Raw genomic sequence first — 17,456 nt, forward strand, 5'->3', positions numbered from 1 at the left:
AGGTGCAGGGGCCCAAGGACTTGAGCCATCTTCTGCTTTCCCAGACCATAGCAGAGAGCTGGATCAGAAGTGGAGCAGCCGGGACCTGAACTGGTGCCTGTATGGGATGCCGGCATCGCAGGCAGTGGCTTTACCTGCTACACCACAGCATCAGAGCCCCCCTCCTTTTTTAAGACTTATTTTGTTTATTAGAAAGGCAAAGTTACAGAGAGAGAGAGATATATACACACAGAGAGATCTTCTATCTGCTGGTTCACTCTCCAAATGGCCCCAATGGCCAGGGCTGGGCCAGGCGGAAGCCAGGAGCTTCATCCAGAGCTCCCATGTGGGTGCAGGGGCCAAGCACTTAGGCCGTCTGCTGCTGCTGCTTTCTAGGCCATTAGCAGGAAGTTGGATTGGAAGTGAAGGAGTCGGGACTCAAACTAGTGTCAGTATGGGGTGCTGCTGTTGGCAGGCAGTGGCTTACCCCACTACACCATAATGCCAGCCCCTGATTTCTGTATTACTAAAGTTACCTTTGATTAAATTATTAAATTTTACCCTACAGATCTTCTTATCACTTTGCTCGTGGGCTGAAATCAAGACTGAGAGCAGAAAGGCTCTTTTCTGTCACACAGGAATTGTCCTGTTTACTCCCCTCTGCACACAATGTGACTTCTCCATCTTAGTTTCTTACTCAGAATTTATGTGATTTAGTTAGTGCTAGCCTCCACTGACACTCACTAGATACTGACACAGTGGGTGGGCAGCACGGAGCAAAGGCGCTTGTCGTGTGAAGTGCTCACGTGGGAGACAGGCACCAGGAGCCCGTCTGTCCCTGCTGTGGCCGCCCCGCGGTGTCCGTGGGCGGTGGGCGGTGGGCGGTGGGCGGTGGCTTCCGGGACCCTGCGGGTACCAGGATCTGGGGATGCTCGATTCCCTCAGATAAATGGGGCAGCGCATGCATGCAGCTTGTGTGCATCTCTTACATACCTTAAAATTCCAACTTAATTTATTGAAAATCCACGATTCACTCCCCAAATACACCAAGAGCCAGGTCTGGGCCAGGCTGAAATCAGGCGTCTGGAACTCAGTCCAGATCTCCCATGTGAGTGGCAAGGACCCCACTACCTGAGCCACCAGGGTGTGCGTTAGCAGCGAGCCGGGACCTGGTGTGGAGCGGAGACGCCAGCGCAGTCACTTAATTGCTAGACCGATGCCTCTCCCTCCCTGTATACTTTAAATCATCTCTAGGTTACTTACAATACAAAATATAAGGATACGTCCCTACGTTCCTGGAGAAAAAGAACCACAATGTGGTATGATTTTCCCATGAACTTTTCAAAGACCCCTCATACAGTGTAAATGCTACTTATTGCTTAGAGAATAATGACAAGCAAAAAACGGCCGTTTTTTTTTTTTATATAAATAGGTATTTATTTTTTACTTGAGAGTCAGAGTTACACATAGAGAGGAGAGGCAGAGAGAGAGAGAGGAGAGAGAGAGAGAAAGAGAGAGAGAGAGAAAGAGAGAGAGAGGAGAGAGAGAAAGAGAGGAGAGAGAGAGAAAAAGAGGAGAGAGAGAGAGAGCGTGGCCCAGCCCCAGCTATTGGTGTTGTTTGGTAGCAAACCAGAGGCTGGAAGATCTCTCCCTCTCTGTCTGTCCCTCTGTGTCTGTAACTCTTTCAAATAAGTAAATAAATCTTAAAAGAAAAAGAAATTAAAGCTCCAAGTGGAATCTCTTCCCTGCTTGATGGCACGGCCTGCCCGCCCGTTCCAGGAGCGACACAACGCCAAGACCGTGGGGGAGATCAAGCAGTTCGTCTCCCAGCTGCCACACATGCAGGCGGCAAGAGGCTCCCTGGCAAACCACACCTCGATTGCGGAGCTGATCAAAGACGTCACCAGTGAGTACCCCGGGGCCGGGGCCTCGGCTGGCAGTGCCAGGAGCCCACCTGGCAGAGTCAGCCCTGTGTTACTATCTCATAGATTTGCAACATGAGGGAGCTGTGCGCGTGTCCATAGTTAAGAACGTTCCATTTGTTTTCAACTCAGTTTTTTCATTAGTAACCATATGACAAAATACTTGGGATACAGATAAAAAATTTGTCCAAGAGTTTGCCCAGAGTAAGATGAAATTAGTTAATTTTTGGTCTAACTTTTTTCTGGTTGTAAAGTGTTAATTATAGCAGTGTGGTTGGGTTTTTCTCTCTTGAAAACTTTCTTAGTACAAGAGCGTATGTTGAGTATTTTGAAAGAAATCCAGAGAGGTGTATTAAGCTGAACACGAGCATTTGTTCATTTAAACATAGGGCTGGCAAAGCTGCGTGGGAGACTGTTCATTGTCCTGTTTTATGAAGTGTGCTTCAATTCTTAAATAAAACATAGTGTTGGAAAATCAGCCCCCCTCCCCCCAGTTTTAACATTAATAGAAATGGAAAACAATTGAACCTAGATTGGGTCTGATGATGAAAGTTACAAGCACTTTTGCTGAACAAGGCTCATTCTGCAAAATGCTGAGGTCTGTATTTAAATCCTCAGGGTGCCGGTTGTCAGCTGCATCTAACGAAAGTTAGGAGTTCAACATTCTGGGGTTTTCCATGCTTCTTAGAAGATTCTCTTCGGGAAATGGTCTGGCCTTCGCTCGCTTTCTTTTCTTTTTCGACAGGCAGAGTGGACAATGAGAGAGAGAGAGACAGAGAGAAAGGTCTTCCTTTGCCGTTGGTTCACCCTCCAATGGCCGCCGCTGCGGCCGGCGCACCACGCTGATCTGATGGCAGGAGCCAGGTGCTTCTCCTGGCCTCCCATGGGGTGCAGGGCCCAAGCACTTGGGCCATCCTCCACTACACTCCCGGGCCACAGCAGAGAGCTGGCCTGGAAGAGGGGCAACCGGGACAGAATCTGGTGCCCCGACCGGGACTAGAACCCGGTGTGCCGGCGCCACTAGGCGGAGGATTAGCCTGTTGAGCTACGGCGCCGGCATCACTTTCATTTTTACACGTCTTATTTCTTAACCATACTTTTTGTGTGTGTGTATGTGTGTGTGAAAGCACCTGACTCAGATTACATTTATTTAATTTCTAAATTGAAAATTTGCTTGTTATATTTTAGCTTCTGAAGACTTCTTTGATAAATTAACAGTGGAACAGGAGTTTATGTCTGGAATAGATACTGATAAGGTATGTAGACAATAAAGCTGTTCTAACAAATAGTTGAAAGCGTATGAAACATAAAATCGCAGTCGGAAAAGGACTGCTGTGATTCTCATGCCTTGCATAAATATTTTTCGGAGCAAATGCAAAATGTAAAAATGCAGATTTTGTCAAGGAACGGATATTTCACATTTCTTTGCATGACACCTTCTGCACTGCGTGGAGATGAGACTCAGCCCCTAAAGTCAAAGCTCATAAAGGGAATAATGGAGAAATTGAGATATTTGCTTTTTGTCTCACAATTCCTTTAAATATCCAGCTCTGTTAATAAATTTTTCACTATTCATTTATGAAAATTCCCAGCTTCTAAAAATCTTCCTGTTGCTTAGTGCTGAATAAATTCCTGGCCTTCCTGAGGTAGACTTGGCCCTGGGCAGCCTCTCCGGAGGTTGTCCTCAGAGACTGCCTTGGGGCTGACCAGTGGCGTGACTGCCCTGGCTCCTGGGTGACCGCTGGCATGCGTGGCAGGGGGTAGGGAAGGAGGAGACAATACCGAGCCATTCTCCTGCACGTCCCCGGCTTTGACTTTGGAAATTAATAAGCCTGGAGTTCTCAAATCACAGAGCAGATGCTGAGCTCATGTGCATCTCTGCTTCAGGCCAACAGCTACATCGAGGACTGCATTGCCCAGAAGCACCCGTTGGTCAAGGTGTTAAGGCTGGTTTGCCTGCAGTCCGTGTGCAATAGTGGACTCAAACAGAAAGTTCTGGATTATTACAAACGAGAAATTCTCCAGGTCAGTGTAAATTATTAACTTGCCAAGAGGAAAGCACTTTTTAAAAAATAAAGGTGCTTAAAAATAAAAATACTTCACAAAACGGCTCTAATGTTGCATTGTTACCACCGCCTTTAATTCTTGTCATACTAGAGTAACTGTTCTGACGTCTGTTCTTGTTCTGCATGTCAGTAAAGTGGCAAACCTTTACTGAGCATTTACTGCATGTCAGGTCTTTTGGAAGAGGTTTGCACGTGTACATTTGTTTATCCTCACGACATCCCTACAAGTTAGATACTGTCACTGTCCCCATTTTATGGATGAAAAAACTGAGGCACAGACTTGTGAAGTCATCCACAGTCACCCAACTCATAAATAAAAGACTCAGGCAACTTGGGTCTAGTGCTGTGCTCTTGACAGCGTGGTCCTAAGCTGGAGAAAGGGAGCTGTTTACAAATTTTTGTAACAGTTCCGTAGCAGGCTGACTTATACTAAGTCTGTTTTACTTCATAATGGGGAAAGCCCACCATTATTTACAAAATGTCTCTTCTGTTTGAAGCTATCAGAGACAGTGTTTAAGCGCGTTATTTTTTTTAAAGATTTATGTATTTATTTGAAAGACAGATATACAGAGAGCAGAGGCTGTGGGGGGAGAGGTCCTGCATCTACTGGTTCACTCCCCAAAAGGCCCCAATAGCCGGAGCTGGGCCAATTCGAAGCGAGGAGCCAGGAGCTTCTTCCAAGTCTCCTACATGGGTGCAGGCCAAGCACTTGGGCCATTCTCTGTTGCTGGCTAGGAAGTAGCACAGCTGGGGCGCGAACTGGCACCAGGTGGGGTGCCGGCACTGCAGGTGGTGACTACCTGCTTCACCACAGTGCCTTCCCTGAGTACATTATTATTAAAATTAAAAATTTGTTTTTATTTTTACCGTTTTCCAAGTTTACATAAGGTGCGTCAAACAATGCAGAAGCACCTGGAGCAAAATGGGACCATCTCTGTACTCTGCGACACCCCGTCTCGTTCCCCAGGCGTCACCAGCGTCAGCCACTTCCAGACTCCCTTGTTTGCATCTAGACACAAAGAAAGTACACACACAGACACCCAAGTGGGACTGGCTGAGTCCAGGCCCAGCTCTGCTCTTCATGAGCTGTGAGCTGGGTGGCGTGCGTGAAAGGGACCTGACAGTGCTGCCCACTCGTGGGGTCGTGGCGCAGATGGCAGAGTGAACTGAGTGAAGCGCTCGATCAGAGCAGTGCCCCGCTCCTAGACAGTATTCTTTTCTTCACGTTCTTTGTTTATTTTATTTTATTTTTTGACAGGCAGAGTGGACAATGAGAGAGAGAGAGACAGAGAGAGAGGTCTTCCTTTTGCCGTTGGTTCACCCTCCAATGGCCGCCGCGGCCAGCGCACCGCACTGATCCGAAGCCAGGAGCCAGGTACTTCTCCTGGTCTCCCATGGGGTGCAGGACCCAAGCACTTGGGCCATCCTCCACTGCACTCCCTGGCCACAGCAGAGAGCTGGGCTGGAAGAGGGGCAACTGGGACTAGAACCTGGTGTACCGGCGCCACAGGTGGAGGATTAGCCAAGTGGGCCGCGGCGCTGGCCTGTTTATTTTCTTTTGAAAGAGAGAAAGTAACAGACATTCTGACATTTGGAAAGAGCTCTTCCAGCAGCTGGTTTGCTTCCTCAAATGACTGCAGCAGCCGGGGCTGGGCCGAGCTAGGTCCAGGAGGCAGAAACTGCACCTGGGCCTCCAGCCTGTGTGGCAGGGGCCCAGGTGTTGGAGCCGCCATCTGGGTATGCATCAGCAGGGAACTGGAACTTGAACGCTAGTAGTCCCATGTGGGATGAGGCTGTCCCAAGCGCATCTTAACCGCTGCGCCAAGCGCCTGTCCCTTGTAGAAAGTGGTGGCTGCTGTTACGTTTTTTAACAGATACAAAATCCAACTATACATGATATTACCTCTTTTTTGTTCTTAAGACTATATCTAGGGCTGGCGCCGCGGCTCACTAGGCTAATGCTCTGCCTAGCGGCGCTGGCACACCGGGTTCTAGTCCCGGTCGGGGCGCCGGATTCTGTCCCGGTTGCCCCTCTTTCAGGCCAGCTCTCTGCTGTGGCCCGGGAGTGCAGTGGAGGATGGCCCAAGTGCTTGGGCCCTGCACCCCATGGGAGACCAGGAGAAGCACCTGGCTCCTGCCATCGGATCAGTGCGGTGCGCCAGCTGCAGTGTCCATTGGAGGGTGAACCAACGGCAAAGGAAGACCTTTCTCTCCCTACTCTCCCTCACTGTCCACTCTGCCTGTCAAAAAAAAAAAAAAAAGACTATATCTAGAAGTCTTTCCTATCAGGAAGTGTAGGTCTGCCTTATTTATTTTTGAACTAATTATACCCCGTGTATAAATATGCTGTAATTTACTTGATGCTATTTTAATACTTTGAAAGTGTTAAATCACTCTGCAGCCGTGAGCTGTGTTCACAGTAATGGGCAAGCATGTTAGGACAAGTTTCATCCTTTGCCCTGTCTGCTGTGTGCACTGGCGGTTATGGCTGGACTTCAGTAGTTACTAGTTATTTTTGGAATACAAACGGATTTGTCAGAGGTGCCCTTTGTGCAGGGCTGGCGCTGTGGCATAGCAGGTAAAGCCACCACCCGTGATGCTGGCATCACATACAAACGCTGGCTTTCGAGTCCCAGCTCCTCCATTTCCGATCCAGCTCCCTGCTAATGGCCTGGGAAAGCAGTAGGAGGTGGCCCAAGTGCCTGAGCCCCTGCACCCATGTGGGAGACCCAGAAGAAACTCCTGGCTCCTGAGGCTTCAAACTGGCACAGCTCTGGCCATTGTAGGGAATGAACCAGTGGATGGAAGATCTCATTCTCTCTCTCTCTTCTTTTCTCTGTAACTCTGACTTTCAAATAAATAAAAAAAATTAAAAACAAACAAAAATTGCAGAAATGCTTTTCCTGATCTGACATCAAGGCCAAACGGAATGTTTTGTAGACTTACGGCTACGAGCACATCCTGACCTTGCACAACCTGGAAAAGGCCGGCCTGCTGAGACCGCAGACGGGAGGCAGGAACAACTACCCGACCATCCGGAAGACGCTGCGCCTCTGGATGGATGACGTCAATGAGCAAGTAAGGCAGCTCTCTGTTATCTGACTCCCTGTGACATCTGCCTTATTTTCTACAAAGAACTTCCTGACGTTTTGCAAAAGGCGTGCGTTCACGTGTTGTGTTCATCAGAATCCCAGCAGGCAGGAGAATGTCCTCAGAGTGGGTGTCTTGAGGAGAACTGAACGTAGACATGGTCAGGGTGGGACTACGGCCGGTGTAGTGGAGAGCCCTCGCCAGCGCAGGCCCGAAGGGCAGGGAGGTGTTCCCGAGCCTCTGCTGGAACTGGAGAGGAGCAGTGTAGAGTCAGCAGGCAGAACCAGGGATGAGGAGCCACTGGTCAGGGCACCCCGCTGCCTCCGCAGGGTCAGAGAGGAAGCCCAGAGCCTAGGAAGGGGCGAGTATAGCCTGCAGGTGCCTTCTGGGCCCAGAGCCTGGGAAGGGGCGAGTACAGCCTGCAGGTGCCTGCTGGGCCCAGAGCCTGGGAAGGGGCGAGTACAGCCTGCAGGTGCCTGCTGGGCCCAGAGCCTGGGAAGGGGCGAGTACAGCCTGCAGGTGCCTGCTGGGCCCAGAGCCTGGGAAGATGGTGGATGTCCAGCTCCCGTCCACAGTCAAGCAAGGTAGCTTGAGTAAGGCGAGGCAGGCAGCTTTTGAAAAGTCCGTTTCCTGCCACAGTGAACCCTGGTTTTGGGAGCCAACCACTGTAGCCAGTTTTCAATCTCTTTCCAGAAAGGTGGTGTACATATACAAACATTTTTACACAAATGGTGCACGTTTCTAGATTTCTTTTTCTTTCTTTTTGGTTTGTCATAAAGGAAATAAAGGTTCATAACTTGACAGTCGCCTCTTTCAATAGCAAAATTAAATTTTTTCTCCCTGAAAGTGGTAGTACCCTTACTTTCTGTTTCATTATGTCCATAATAAATGAGGGAGCTTCAAGAACTTCACAGAAGGCTGGACATGTAGCCTAGTAGTTAAGACGCCTGTTAAAACCTGTGTCTTGGCCGGCGCTGCGGCACACTAGGCTAATCCTCCGCCTTGCGGTGCCGGCACGCCGGGTTCTAGTCCCAGTCGGGGCGCCGGATTCTGTCCCGGTTGCCCCGCTTCCAGGCCAGCTCTCTGCTGTGGCCCGGGAGTGCAGTGGAGGATGGCCCAAGTGCTTGGGCCCTGCACCCCATGGGAGACCAGGTTAAGCACCTGGCTCCTGCCTGCCATCGGATCAGCGCGGTGCGCCGGCCGCAGCGCGCTGGCCGTGGCAGCCATTGGAAGGTGAACCAAGGGCAAAGGAAGACCTTTCTCTCTGTCTCTCTCTCTCACTGTCCACTTTACCTGTCGAAAAAAAAAAATTAAAAAAAAAAAAAAAACAACAACAAACCTGTGTCTCACATTGTTGGTCCTGGGTTTACTACCTGGCTCTGGGTCTTGACTCCAGCTCCTACGAATGCCAACCCTGCAAGGCAGCAGTGATGGCTGAGATAGTTGGGTCCTGGCACCTGTGTGGGAGACCTGGGTTGAGTTCCCAACTTGAGCTTTGGCCAGTCCTAGCCAGCACTGGGAGCATTTGGGGGAATGAGCCAGTAGATGAGAGCGCTCTCAGAGTACGTCTGTCTCCCTCTCACTTTCTCTCTCTCTCTTCCTCTTGAATAAGTAAAATTCGTGGAAAATACATATGAAAAAACTGCATGGGTTTCAGTTTTTTACTGCCCCAAAATGAACTTGTTGAATTTCCTTTTCTTTCTGTTTCCTACTTATTTATAAGAGGCAGAGTTACAGAGAGGCAGAGGCAGAGAGAGAGCAAGTTCCATTCGCTGGTGCACTCCCCTAATGACCACACTGGCCAGGGCTGAGTCAGGCCCAAGCCAGGAGCCAGGAGCTGCTTCTGGGTGCAGGGGCTCGAGTGCTTGGGCCATCTTCTGCTGCGGGATTTCCCAGGCACATTAGCAGGGAGCAGGGTCAGAGGTGGAGCAGCCGGACTTGAACCAGTGCCTGTATGGGATGCTGGTGCTGCAGGCAGCAGCTTTTCCTGCTATATCACAGCGCTGGCCCCAGATTTCATTTTCCACCAACTTTTTGAAGTCCCTTCTTGCTGGTTTGGGTTGTGTTACTGTCCCGGAGGGGACAATGGTTCCCGGAGCAAGTTGGTGGGTTCTTTTCCTCAGCTTAGTATAGAATTAAAAAGCTGGGAAACGCTTTGTGAAAAAGCAGAGACTTTATTTTTGTTTTGCAAAGTGGCAGTGAAGCACCTCGTCTGAGAGGAGAGCAGATGCACGCCTGCGCAGGACTCTGGGTCTCGGGAAGTGCCGGGGTCTCAAAGGCTTTACTGTCTTTTCGTTGGGTGTTTATGGAGGTGCCCCGTGGACGGGGTTTCTCACTGTGTATGCTGATTGGCCTGGGGCCATGGAGACAGTGGGAGTCTCTTGGAGACAGCCTGGCTCCTCTTGGGTGGGCTCAGCCCCTTCTGCGAATTCTGGGTGGAAAATTGCGACTAGCTTGAAGATGTGGTTAGAAGCACCGGCTCACACCTACGGGACAGGATGCTGCGGTGGGGAGGATGCCCGCCTCCCAGCCTCGGCATGCGCCTGCTGCCCACATCTGCCAGGGGCTCACAGACCCAGCCCCGCTGGACGGCCTCCGGTTGTCTTCAACTTCCCCACCGCTTACGGGGTCTTGAAGATTTCCTGTGGTCTCCCCCTTCTCCTCCTTATTTCTTTGTAGTTGCTGGCTACTTAGTAGTTTTGAGGATATAGCTTAGGATTTAGCAGATAGAGGTTGAGGTTGTGTCCAGCCTTTTGCCATTCCATACAGTGTTTCAGTTCCTGCGCTTTCACTCTGTCCACTGTCTTAGGGCCTACAAACACTTCTGTAGGAGAAAAGCCCAAAGTACCCTAAAAGTACAGTGCTGGGTTCAAAGGTCGTGCATGATGTTACTTGGGGAGAGTGCGCTCAGTTACCCCCAGGGAATTTCTTGTCAAGCAGAATGGCAAGTTCTCCTGTGCGGAACCTGGGGCTGACTGCCCGGCTTCGGAGTCGAAAGGGAAGCTCTGGCTGCCAAGAACCGCGCAGCTGGAGTGGAGCGAATCGGAGCAAGCACAGGGTGCGTGTGCGTGTGTGTGCGTGTGCGTGTACGTGTGTGTAGAGGGGGACAGGCTTTGTATCTCTGCCTTCAAATACAAATCAAATAATTCTGGACTGCCCAAACAGCCGCAGTTCGTAGTCTACGTCTCCGAGTCTCCGAGCTTCCGTTTGTTTCTTTAACAGAACCCTACTGATATATCCTACGTGTACAGTGGTTACGCGCCGCTCAGCGTGCGGCTGGCCCAGCTGCTGTCGCGGCCCGGCTGGCGCAGCATCGAGGAGGTCCTCCGCATCCTCCCGGGGCCCCACTTCGAGGAGCGGCAGCCCCTGCCCACAGGGCTGCAGAAGAAACGTGAGTGGCGGCCAGGTGTGGCGTGGTGGGTGTGTCGTGCAGTTGCTGCGTCACGTGCTTGGGACCAGGACCGCTCTCGTGGTCGTTAAGTGCGAGAACCACGTCACTCCCTCGGGAGCAGCAGCCCCCGCCTCTGCGTGGAGGAACCCGCAGTTAGGAAAAGCCTGGAGCTGCAGATCGGTGTGTGTGAGGTTCAAACGCAGCGTCTTCCAAGACGCATCTGCCTTTTCATCCATGTGGAGGACAAAATGGTTTTGTTTAAGATTTATTTATTTACTTTGAAAGAGTTACACAGAGAGGGAGAGACAGAGAGAGAGAGAGATCTTCCATCCACTGGTTCTCACCTCAGATAACCACAAAGGGCAGCACTGGGCCAGGCCAAAGCCGTTTGCCAGGAGCTTCATCCAGGTCTCCCCCTTGGGTGGCACAAACCCAGGCAGTAGGACCATCTTCCACTGCTTTCCCAGGTGCGTTAGCAGGGACCAGGATCAGAAGCACAGCAGCCAGGACTCAAACTGGCACCCATATGGGATGGCGGCTTCTACCCACTATGTCACAGCACCAGCCCTAGTGATAAAATGTTTTAAAAAGTGGAAAGAAGGGCCGGCGCTGTGGTGCAGCAGGTTAGCGCCCTGGCCTGAAGCGCCAACATCCCATGTGGGCGCTGCTTCGAGATCCAGCTGCTCCACTTCCAACCCAGCTCTCTGTATGGCCTGGGAAAGCAGTGGAGGATGGCCCAAGTCCTTGGGCCCCAGCACCTCCATGGGAGACCCGGAGAAAGCTCCTGGCTCCTGGCTTAGGATCAGCACAGCTCCGGCCGTTGCAGCTACTGGGGAGTGAACCATCGGATGGAAGACCTCTCTCTCTCTCTTTTTCTCTCTCCCTCTCCTCTCTCTCTGTAACTCTGACTTGCAAATAAATAAATAATCTTTTAAAAATAAATAAAAAGTGGAAAGAGAAGCACCAATAATAGTTTCTAATTCTGAAATGTTCACATTTTAGGTCAACCAGGAGAAAACCGAGTCACCCTGGTGTTCTTCCTCGGGGGTGTGACCTTCGCTGAGATCGCGGCGCTGCGGTTCCTCTCCCAGCTGGAGGATGGAGGGACGGAGTACGTCATCGCCACCACGAAGCTAATGAACGGCACCAGCTGGCTGGAGGCTCTGATGGAGAGACCGTTCTAGCGCGTGCAGGAAACCCTTTTTGAAGAAGTTGCAGAGAGGAAATGAAACCCCGTGGAAGAAAACAGGAACACAGCACTTACTTTGGGGCCAGCTTCCTCCGTTATACTACTGCGTATTCCTTCCTGCTTCTCTCTTTATATTCCTAATTTCTTGAAGAAAGAAGAATAGGAAGGAAAAGAAATAGAAGGTAAAAGAGAAATTGAGTTTGCATTTTCCCAGCTGAGGGTCTTCAGTAGAGGTGGCTGGAAATACGGGAGGGGGGTAGCGAGAGACGGCCCCTGGGCTGCAGGCAGGCTGCACGCAGGGGCCCGGGTGAAAGTGAGATTCAGAGTGGAAGGGCCACCCCAGCACACAGCGCTGTTCGGGCAAGAGCTCCTCCTGCACTGGGCAGAGTTCCCTCGGGCGGCACACTGTATGCCGTGTCGCCAGTCTCTGTCGTGTCCTTCTGAGAAAGCAAGCTGCGTGTCCGGAGGTTAAACTCAAGAACATGGTGCTGAGGGAGCAGCTTTCTGCGATGCCACCGTCCAGTGAGGCGCGATGTTGCCTCCGGAACTGGGCGTGGCAGGTGCCTCTGCTGAGCCTTCAGTCCTTCTCTGTGTCCATCCATCCTGGGCCCAGTGTCCAGCTCGTCCCTCCCTCAACAGGGATGACTCTTGCTGCTTCAGCGCCTGGCAGGTCCGTCTCCCTGGTAACCACCTCCTGCCTTTCTCCCCACATCCATTGGCTTGTAAACATCCAGCCCAGTGTTTCCGTCCCTGGTCTGGTGACCTCAGCTTCTGCTATGCGTCCCCTCCGTGACCTTGGAGTTCAGCAGCTCCTGCTCCTGCTGCAGGAGACTCTTAGGCTGTGGTTGAGAGTGGGGTTGGTGGAGTGTTGGAATCCATTGTGTGTCCCTACCTCCCTCCTGCTCCACAGCAGGGACTGGAGGAGTGAAGAGCACGGAGAAGGGGGCCACGCTGATGGCCCCTGCCCACGTCCCCAGAACCAGGTGGGCCTTTGCACATTATGCCCCTCATCAGAACCACGTGATTTCCCCTGCCTTTGCATGGGTGGAGTTCTGATGAGTGCACTACACTGCATCTGATGAGTAGGACAGAAGTTCTGTGTTTCTTAAGCTTTATTTATTGGTTTGAAATGCACAGTGACAGAGAGAAGGAACATTAGAGAAAGATCTTCCATCTGCTGGTTCGCTCCCCAAATGCCTGCAAGAGCAAGGGCTGGGCCAGGCTGAAACTAGACCATTTGGGTCTCCCACAGGGGTGGCAGGACTGCAAGTACTTGGGCCGTCACCATCTGCTGTCTCCCAGGTGCCTTAGCAGGAACCTGGATCCCAAGTGGGGATGGCACTCAGTCCCAGGCACTCTGACATGAGATGCGGGGTGACCAAAGGGGTGGCTTAACTTCATCTCAAAGCTCGCCCCATGTTGTTTTTGTTTTTTGTTTTTAATCACTTTATTATAAGAATGAAGTGTGGTGGAGGTAATATTTAAAATATGAGCTTCTCATGAAATTAATTTGGCTTTGACATTTAGTATTTGGACATGCCAAACTGTTTCTAAAATGGAAAACCATTCTTTAGGAAAGCCTATTTCCAATACTTGCTCTCCCAGGGAGATTCGTCTATGCTTCCAGCCTCAGCTGCTTTAGAGGATAAAGCCCGCCTTGTCCCTCGGTGTGTTTGGCTCGTGGGATTCAGCGCAAGTCTGCTCAGGCCTCCCTCTGTCCTGTGAACAGATGCCAGCTGCAGCCTCGTGTGTCCCCGCTCACTGGGGGCTCCGCGTGTTCGCTCAGTCAGCTCCAAAGTGCACGCGGCACAGAAGGAATGAGGCAGTTGCTTCATCTGTATGTAAATACAGAGTGGAAAGTTAACTATTAGACGCCTGTGTGTAGGTTCACTTACTGCTTGAAGTCGTCTTTGTCTCTGTGAGCAAGGGTGTGTGGATGGGACCTGTATCCTAGGGAGGGTGGGTTGTCTGGGCTCTCGTCTGGCGCGGTACGCAGAGTTCTGCTACACCAGCAATGCTCCTAACAGAGAAATCCACATAGACATTGTCTTGTGTCTTACTATACATTTTGAGTTTTAGCCAACACAAAATAAGTATTGTAACTGTGGTTTAATTGTGGAGCAAGAGAGTAATAATTCAAAGAGGGAATGTTAAAAATAGGACATTGTGGCATATGGATTAAGCCACTGCCTGTGACACTGGCATCCCATATGGGTGCCAGTTCATGTCCTGGCTGCTCCACTTCTGATCCACTCTCTGCTCATGTTCCTGGAAAAAGCCATAGAAGACGGCCCAAGTGCCTGGGCCCCTGCCACCCGTGTGAGAGACCCAGAATAAGCTTCTGGCTTCAGCCTGGCCCATTCCTGTTTGCTGGCTGTTGTGGCCATTTGGGGAGTGAACCAGTAGATGGAAGACTCTCTCTCTCTCTCTCTCTCTCTCTCAAAATAAATAAATAAATATTAAAAAAAAAAAAAGGACACTTAGTTCTCAGAACTGTAAAGATCTTGGGGGCTGGCGCTGCGGCTCACTAGGCTAATCCTCTGCCTTGCGGTGCCAGCACACCAGGTTCTAGTCCCGGTCGGGGCACCGGATTCTGTCTCGGTTGCCCCTCTTCCAGGCCAGCTCTCTGCTGTGGCCAGGGAGTGCAGTGGAGGATGGCCCAAGTGCTTGGGCCCTGCACCCCATGGGAGACCAGGATAAGTACCTGGCTCCTGCCTTCGGATCAGTGCGAAGCGCCGGCCGCAGCACACCAGCCATGGCGGCCATTGGAGGGTGAACCAACGGCAAAGGAAGACCTCTCTGTCTCTCTCTTACTGTCCACTCTGCCTGTAAAAAAAAAAAAAAGTAGTTACAGAGCGGGGGAGGGGGGGCAGGAGAGGCAGAGAGAGAGAGAATTGGAGAAAGAGGTCTTCCACGTCCAAATAGCCTCAATGGCTAAGGGTTGAGCCAGGTCAAAGCCAGAGCCCAGAAGTCCACTGAGTCTCCCGTGTAGGTTGCAAGGACCTAAAACACTTGGGCTGCCTTCCGCTGCTTTCCCAGATGCATTAGCAGGGAGCTGGATCAGAAGTAGAAGAGCCAGGACTCGAACTGGAGCCCATAAGGGATGCCAGTGTCACAGGCAACCGCTTTACTCACTGTACCACAGCATCGGCCCCAAGAAGAAATTTTTTTTAAGGATTTATTTGAAAGGCAGAGTTACAGAGAGAGAGGGAGAGACAGAGATCTTTCATCTGCTGGTTCATTCTCCAAATGGCTGCAAATGCTAGGGCTATGCCAGGCCGAAGCCAGGAGCTGGGAGCTTCATCCGAGTCTCCCACAGTGACTTGGGCCATCTTCCACTGCTTTCCCAGGCATAGTAAAGGGAACTGGATCAGAAATGGAGCAGCTGTGTCTCGAACTGGTGTCCATATGGGATGCCAGCATTGCAGGCAGCGGCTTTATCTGCTACTCCGCAATGACAGCCCCCAGATTTAAGAATACCAAAATGAATGAGGTGTCTGAAGCAGACAGGAAGGGGGCCATCATAAAGACAGCAAGGCATCGAATCGCAGATATCCCTTAGACTGTCCCCTGTCAGCTGAATGACTCCTCAAGTGTGATGTGTTCAGCCGTGTGGTTTACTGATGACGCACAGCTGTGGATGGCTGGATGCCTTTTCATCAAACAGTGGAAGGGAAAGGCAGTAATGCAGGATTTCTTGAACTTCAAGGGATGTAATCTTCCTAGGCTTGTTACTCCACTGCTGTCAGATACCCCAGATTGGGAGGTGAGTGGGGGCCGCCTCGGGAAGGCCTGATGCCGAGGAGGAGCCGAGCTGGGCCGGCTCTGCACAGCCACAGCCAGCTGCACCGTGGGCTGGGGTCAGGGTGCACGCCGCAGCCGGCCTGGCCTGCGAGCCCTTCCGACGCCCCGTCCCCTGGGGAGCAGCTTGATGATGTCCTGCTCCTGTTAGCCCTGCGTCTGCCGAGGCAATGATTCGATAATGGGAGATCCTGATTGGATTAGGGAGCCATTTGCTTCTTGGATGATGATGTTTATAAAAGGCCTGATGGCCACACTGCCTGCGTTTCTCAAAGGTCAAAAAACAGCCTCTCAGGAAAACTAGTACAACAAGCAGGTAGTCAGGGAGCAGCACAAAGTTCGCGCTTTCCTTTGTTAACCTGGGAAACTGTTTGCTTGCTGAAACCCCAGCTGTGTCCCGTTGCCTCCCATGTGGCGGGGTTGGACTTGGAAGTGGGCAGGCCAAGAAGGTGCCTGTAAGCTGCAGGTTCTGTAAATTAGCTCTCGCCCCCTGAGCCGAGCTCTCACCCGCACGCTTGCCCTGGCCCGTTGAAGACAGGACTTCGACCTTAGTGGGGTGGTCCCGAGTGCACCTGCTGTGGCTCTGGCTCCCAGACCGAGTGGCTGGGCTGCTCCCCTTGGGAGTTTGTTAGAAATGGAACTGTTGGCCTCTAGCCCGCCCTCAGTGATTGGAACAGCAAGAAGGGGCTGGAAGTACCGTCTGCGCCCGCTCGCTCAGCCCAGGCGGCCACATGGAGGGCGGGGTCGCCAGTGCCCCGCCCGGCTGAGCTCGCCTGCGCAGCTCTGCGAGCTGGGAACCTCTCTGGGGTGTAATTGCCGCCGGACCACACCTAGTCCTTGAGTGTGCGCTGCTGCCTGACCGTGCTGCTGCTCTCACCGGAGGAAGGCGAGCCGCGCGGGGCAGGACTCGGAAACTTGGCCAAGTGAGTGGGATGGGCGTGCCGAGGGGAGGCCAGGGCCCACAGCAGTGGAACAGCCAAGAGCAGGCTGGTGGTGCATCCCCCCTGCTTCCGCCCGAGCTGGGCTAAGAAGTGCCAGGACAGGTGCGCCAGGGCCCAGGGGAAGGTGAGCCCAGGACCAAGCAGGTGCCGGCCGGCCGGGGAAGCAGAGGGGCTGCAGGGAGGGCCCACGGGGCTCCCATCCCTCCCACACCTGGGGCTGCAGCTCGAGCGAGGGCAAGGAAAGGCGTCGCTGCACCCGCCCGTTAGCGCCTCTGGCAGCACGAAAAACGCAGGAGTGGCAGGAGAGGGCCGGGGAGGAGGCTCCCACCGCGCCACGCTTCTCGGAACCCAGATCAGCGAAGAAGGCGGACAACTTTTGGGGTGGGAGGAATTCCGGGGGCGAATGCCGAGAGCGGTCCGGGCGGGCTCTGGGGGAGGCCGGCCCTTTGGGTTGAGCGCTCTGCTGCTGGACCAAGGCCGGGGCCTCGGCGGTTCCTGCCGTGTGCGTCCCGCGTGGAACGGCCGGGGCTGGGACTCGGGCTGGGGCTGGGGCTGGGGCCGCCGTGCTCCAGGGGCTCTCCCGGCTCCCGCGCAGGGCGATGCCGGGCTCGTCCGCCATCCACGCGCTGCAGCTGCTGCGGGAGCTGCTGGCCTTCGTGCTCCTCAGCTACACGGTGCTCATCGGGGCGCTGCTGCTGGCCGGCTGGACCACCTACTTCTTGGTGCTGAAGTGACAGCGCCGCCGCCGCGCCCGCCCCGCCTCGGAGCAGCTGACCCCGGACCCGTCCGCCTCGGGTCCGGGCCCGGGCCGCCTCTCGAGACGTGGCCCCGGCCCAAGCCCCAGGCCGCCCGCCAGCTTCTCGCGCCCGACTAGGCTCTGCGCCCCCAGGCCCGCCGCCCGTCCCACCCAACACGGAACCTCCGGCTGTTGGGCAGCGGGCGCGATCGTTACAGCCGTTGCCCTAGGTCCCGCCCCTCGCTCCGGCCTGTCCAATCCTGGCTGCTTTCTCCGGTGGGGGCGTGCCCATGAGGCCGAGTCCCCTCCAGCGGAGGCCGCTCCCCCCTCCCCGCTCACGG

General features: G+C 53.0%; 2 protein-coding genes across 4 annotated transcripts in view; both read left to right on the plus strand.

The window, feature by feature from the left end:
• Positions 1 to 13,507, plus strand: part of VPS33A (VPS33A core subunit of CORVET and HOPS complexes) — a 31,201-nt gene extending 17,694 nt beyond the window's left edge. The window contains exons 8-14 of one of the 2 annotated variants that reach the window (XR_515473.5): positions 1,759 to 1,885; positions 3,090 to 3,157; positions 3,789 to 3,926; positions 6,908 to 7,045; positions 10,280 to 10,448; positions 11,451 to 11,819; positions 13,243 to 13,507. Coding sequence is in view for 1 of the 2 variants with exons in the window: in XM_002722732.6 (XP_002722778.1) it covers positions 1,759 to 1,885; positions 3,090 to 3,157; positions 3,789 to 3,926; positions 6,908 to 7,045; positions 10,280 to 10,448; positions 11,451 to 11,632 (822 nt within the window). In the remaining variant the exon portion in view is untranslated. Of the gene's footprint in view, positions 1 to 1,758; positions 1,886 to 3,089; positions 3,158 to 3,788; positions 3,927 to 6,907; positions 7,046 to 10,279; positions 10,449 to 11,450 lie in introns of both variants that reach the window. The other variant, XM_002722732.6, reaches the window with a different exon arrangement.
• On the plus strand, positions 11,681 to 17,255 carry LOC138847433 (uncharacterized). Of its 2 annotated transcripts, none has more exons than XM_089323069.1 (2): positions 11,681 to 11,819; positions 16,975 to 17,255. In XM_089323069.1, the coding sequence occupies exon 2, from the start codon at positions 16,979 to 16,981 to the stop codon at positions 17,111 to 17,113; it is 135 nt and encodes a 44-aa protein (XP_089179195.1). In that variant the 5' UTR covers positions 11,681 to 11,819; positions 16,975 to 16,978; the 3' UTR covers positions 17,114 to 17,255. The 2 variants fall into 2 exon arrangements, with proteins under 2 accessions (XP_089179195.1, XP_069922256.1); XM_070066155.2 differs by lacking the exon at positions 11,681 to 11,819 and adding an exon at positions 16,223 to 16,361.
• Positions 17,256 to 17,456: the final 201 nt, after the last annotated feature.

This window comes from Oryctolagus cuniculus, chromosome 21 (assembly GCF_051225735.1).
Source record: "Oryctolagus cuniculus isolate XC-2025 breed Fujian yellow rabbit chromosome 21, ASM5122573v1, whole genome shotgun sequence".
Taxonomy (NCBI): domain Eukaryota; kingdom Metazoa; phylum Chordata; class Mammalia; order Lagomorpha; family Leporidae; genus Oryctolagus; species Oryctolagus cuniculus.

Excerpts from the sequence above, each read along its gene's own strand:
- LOC138847433 (XM_089323069.1), top strand. The coding sequence starts at position 16,979 with ATGCCGGGCTCGTCCGCCATCCACGCGCTGCAGCTGCTGCGGGAGCTG.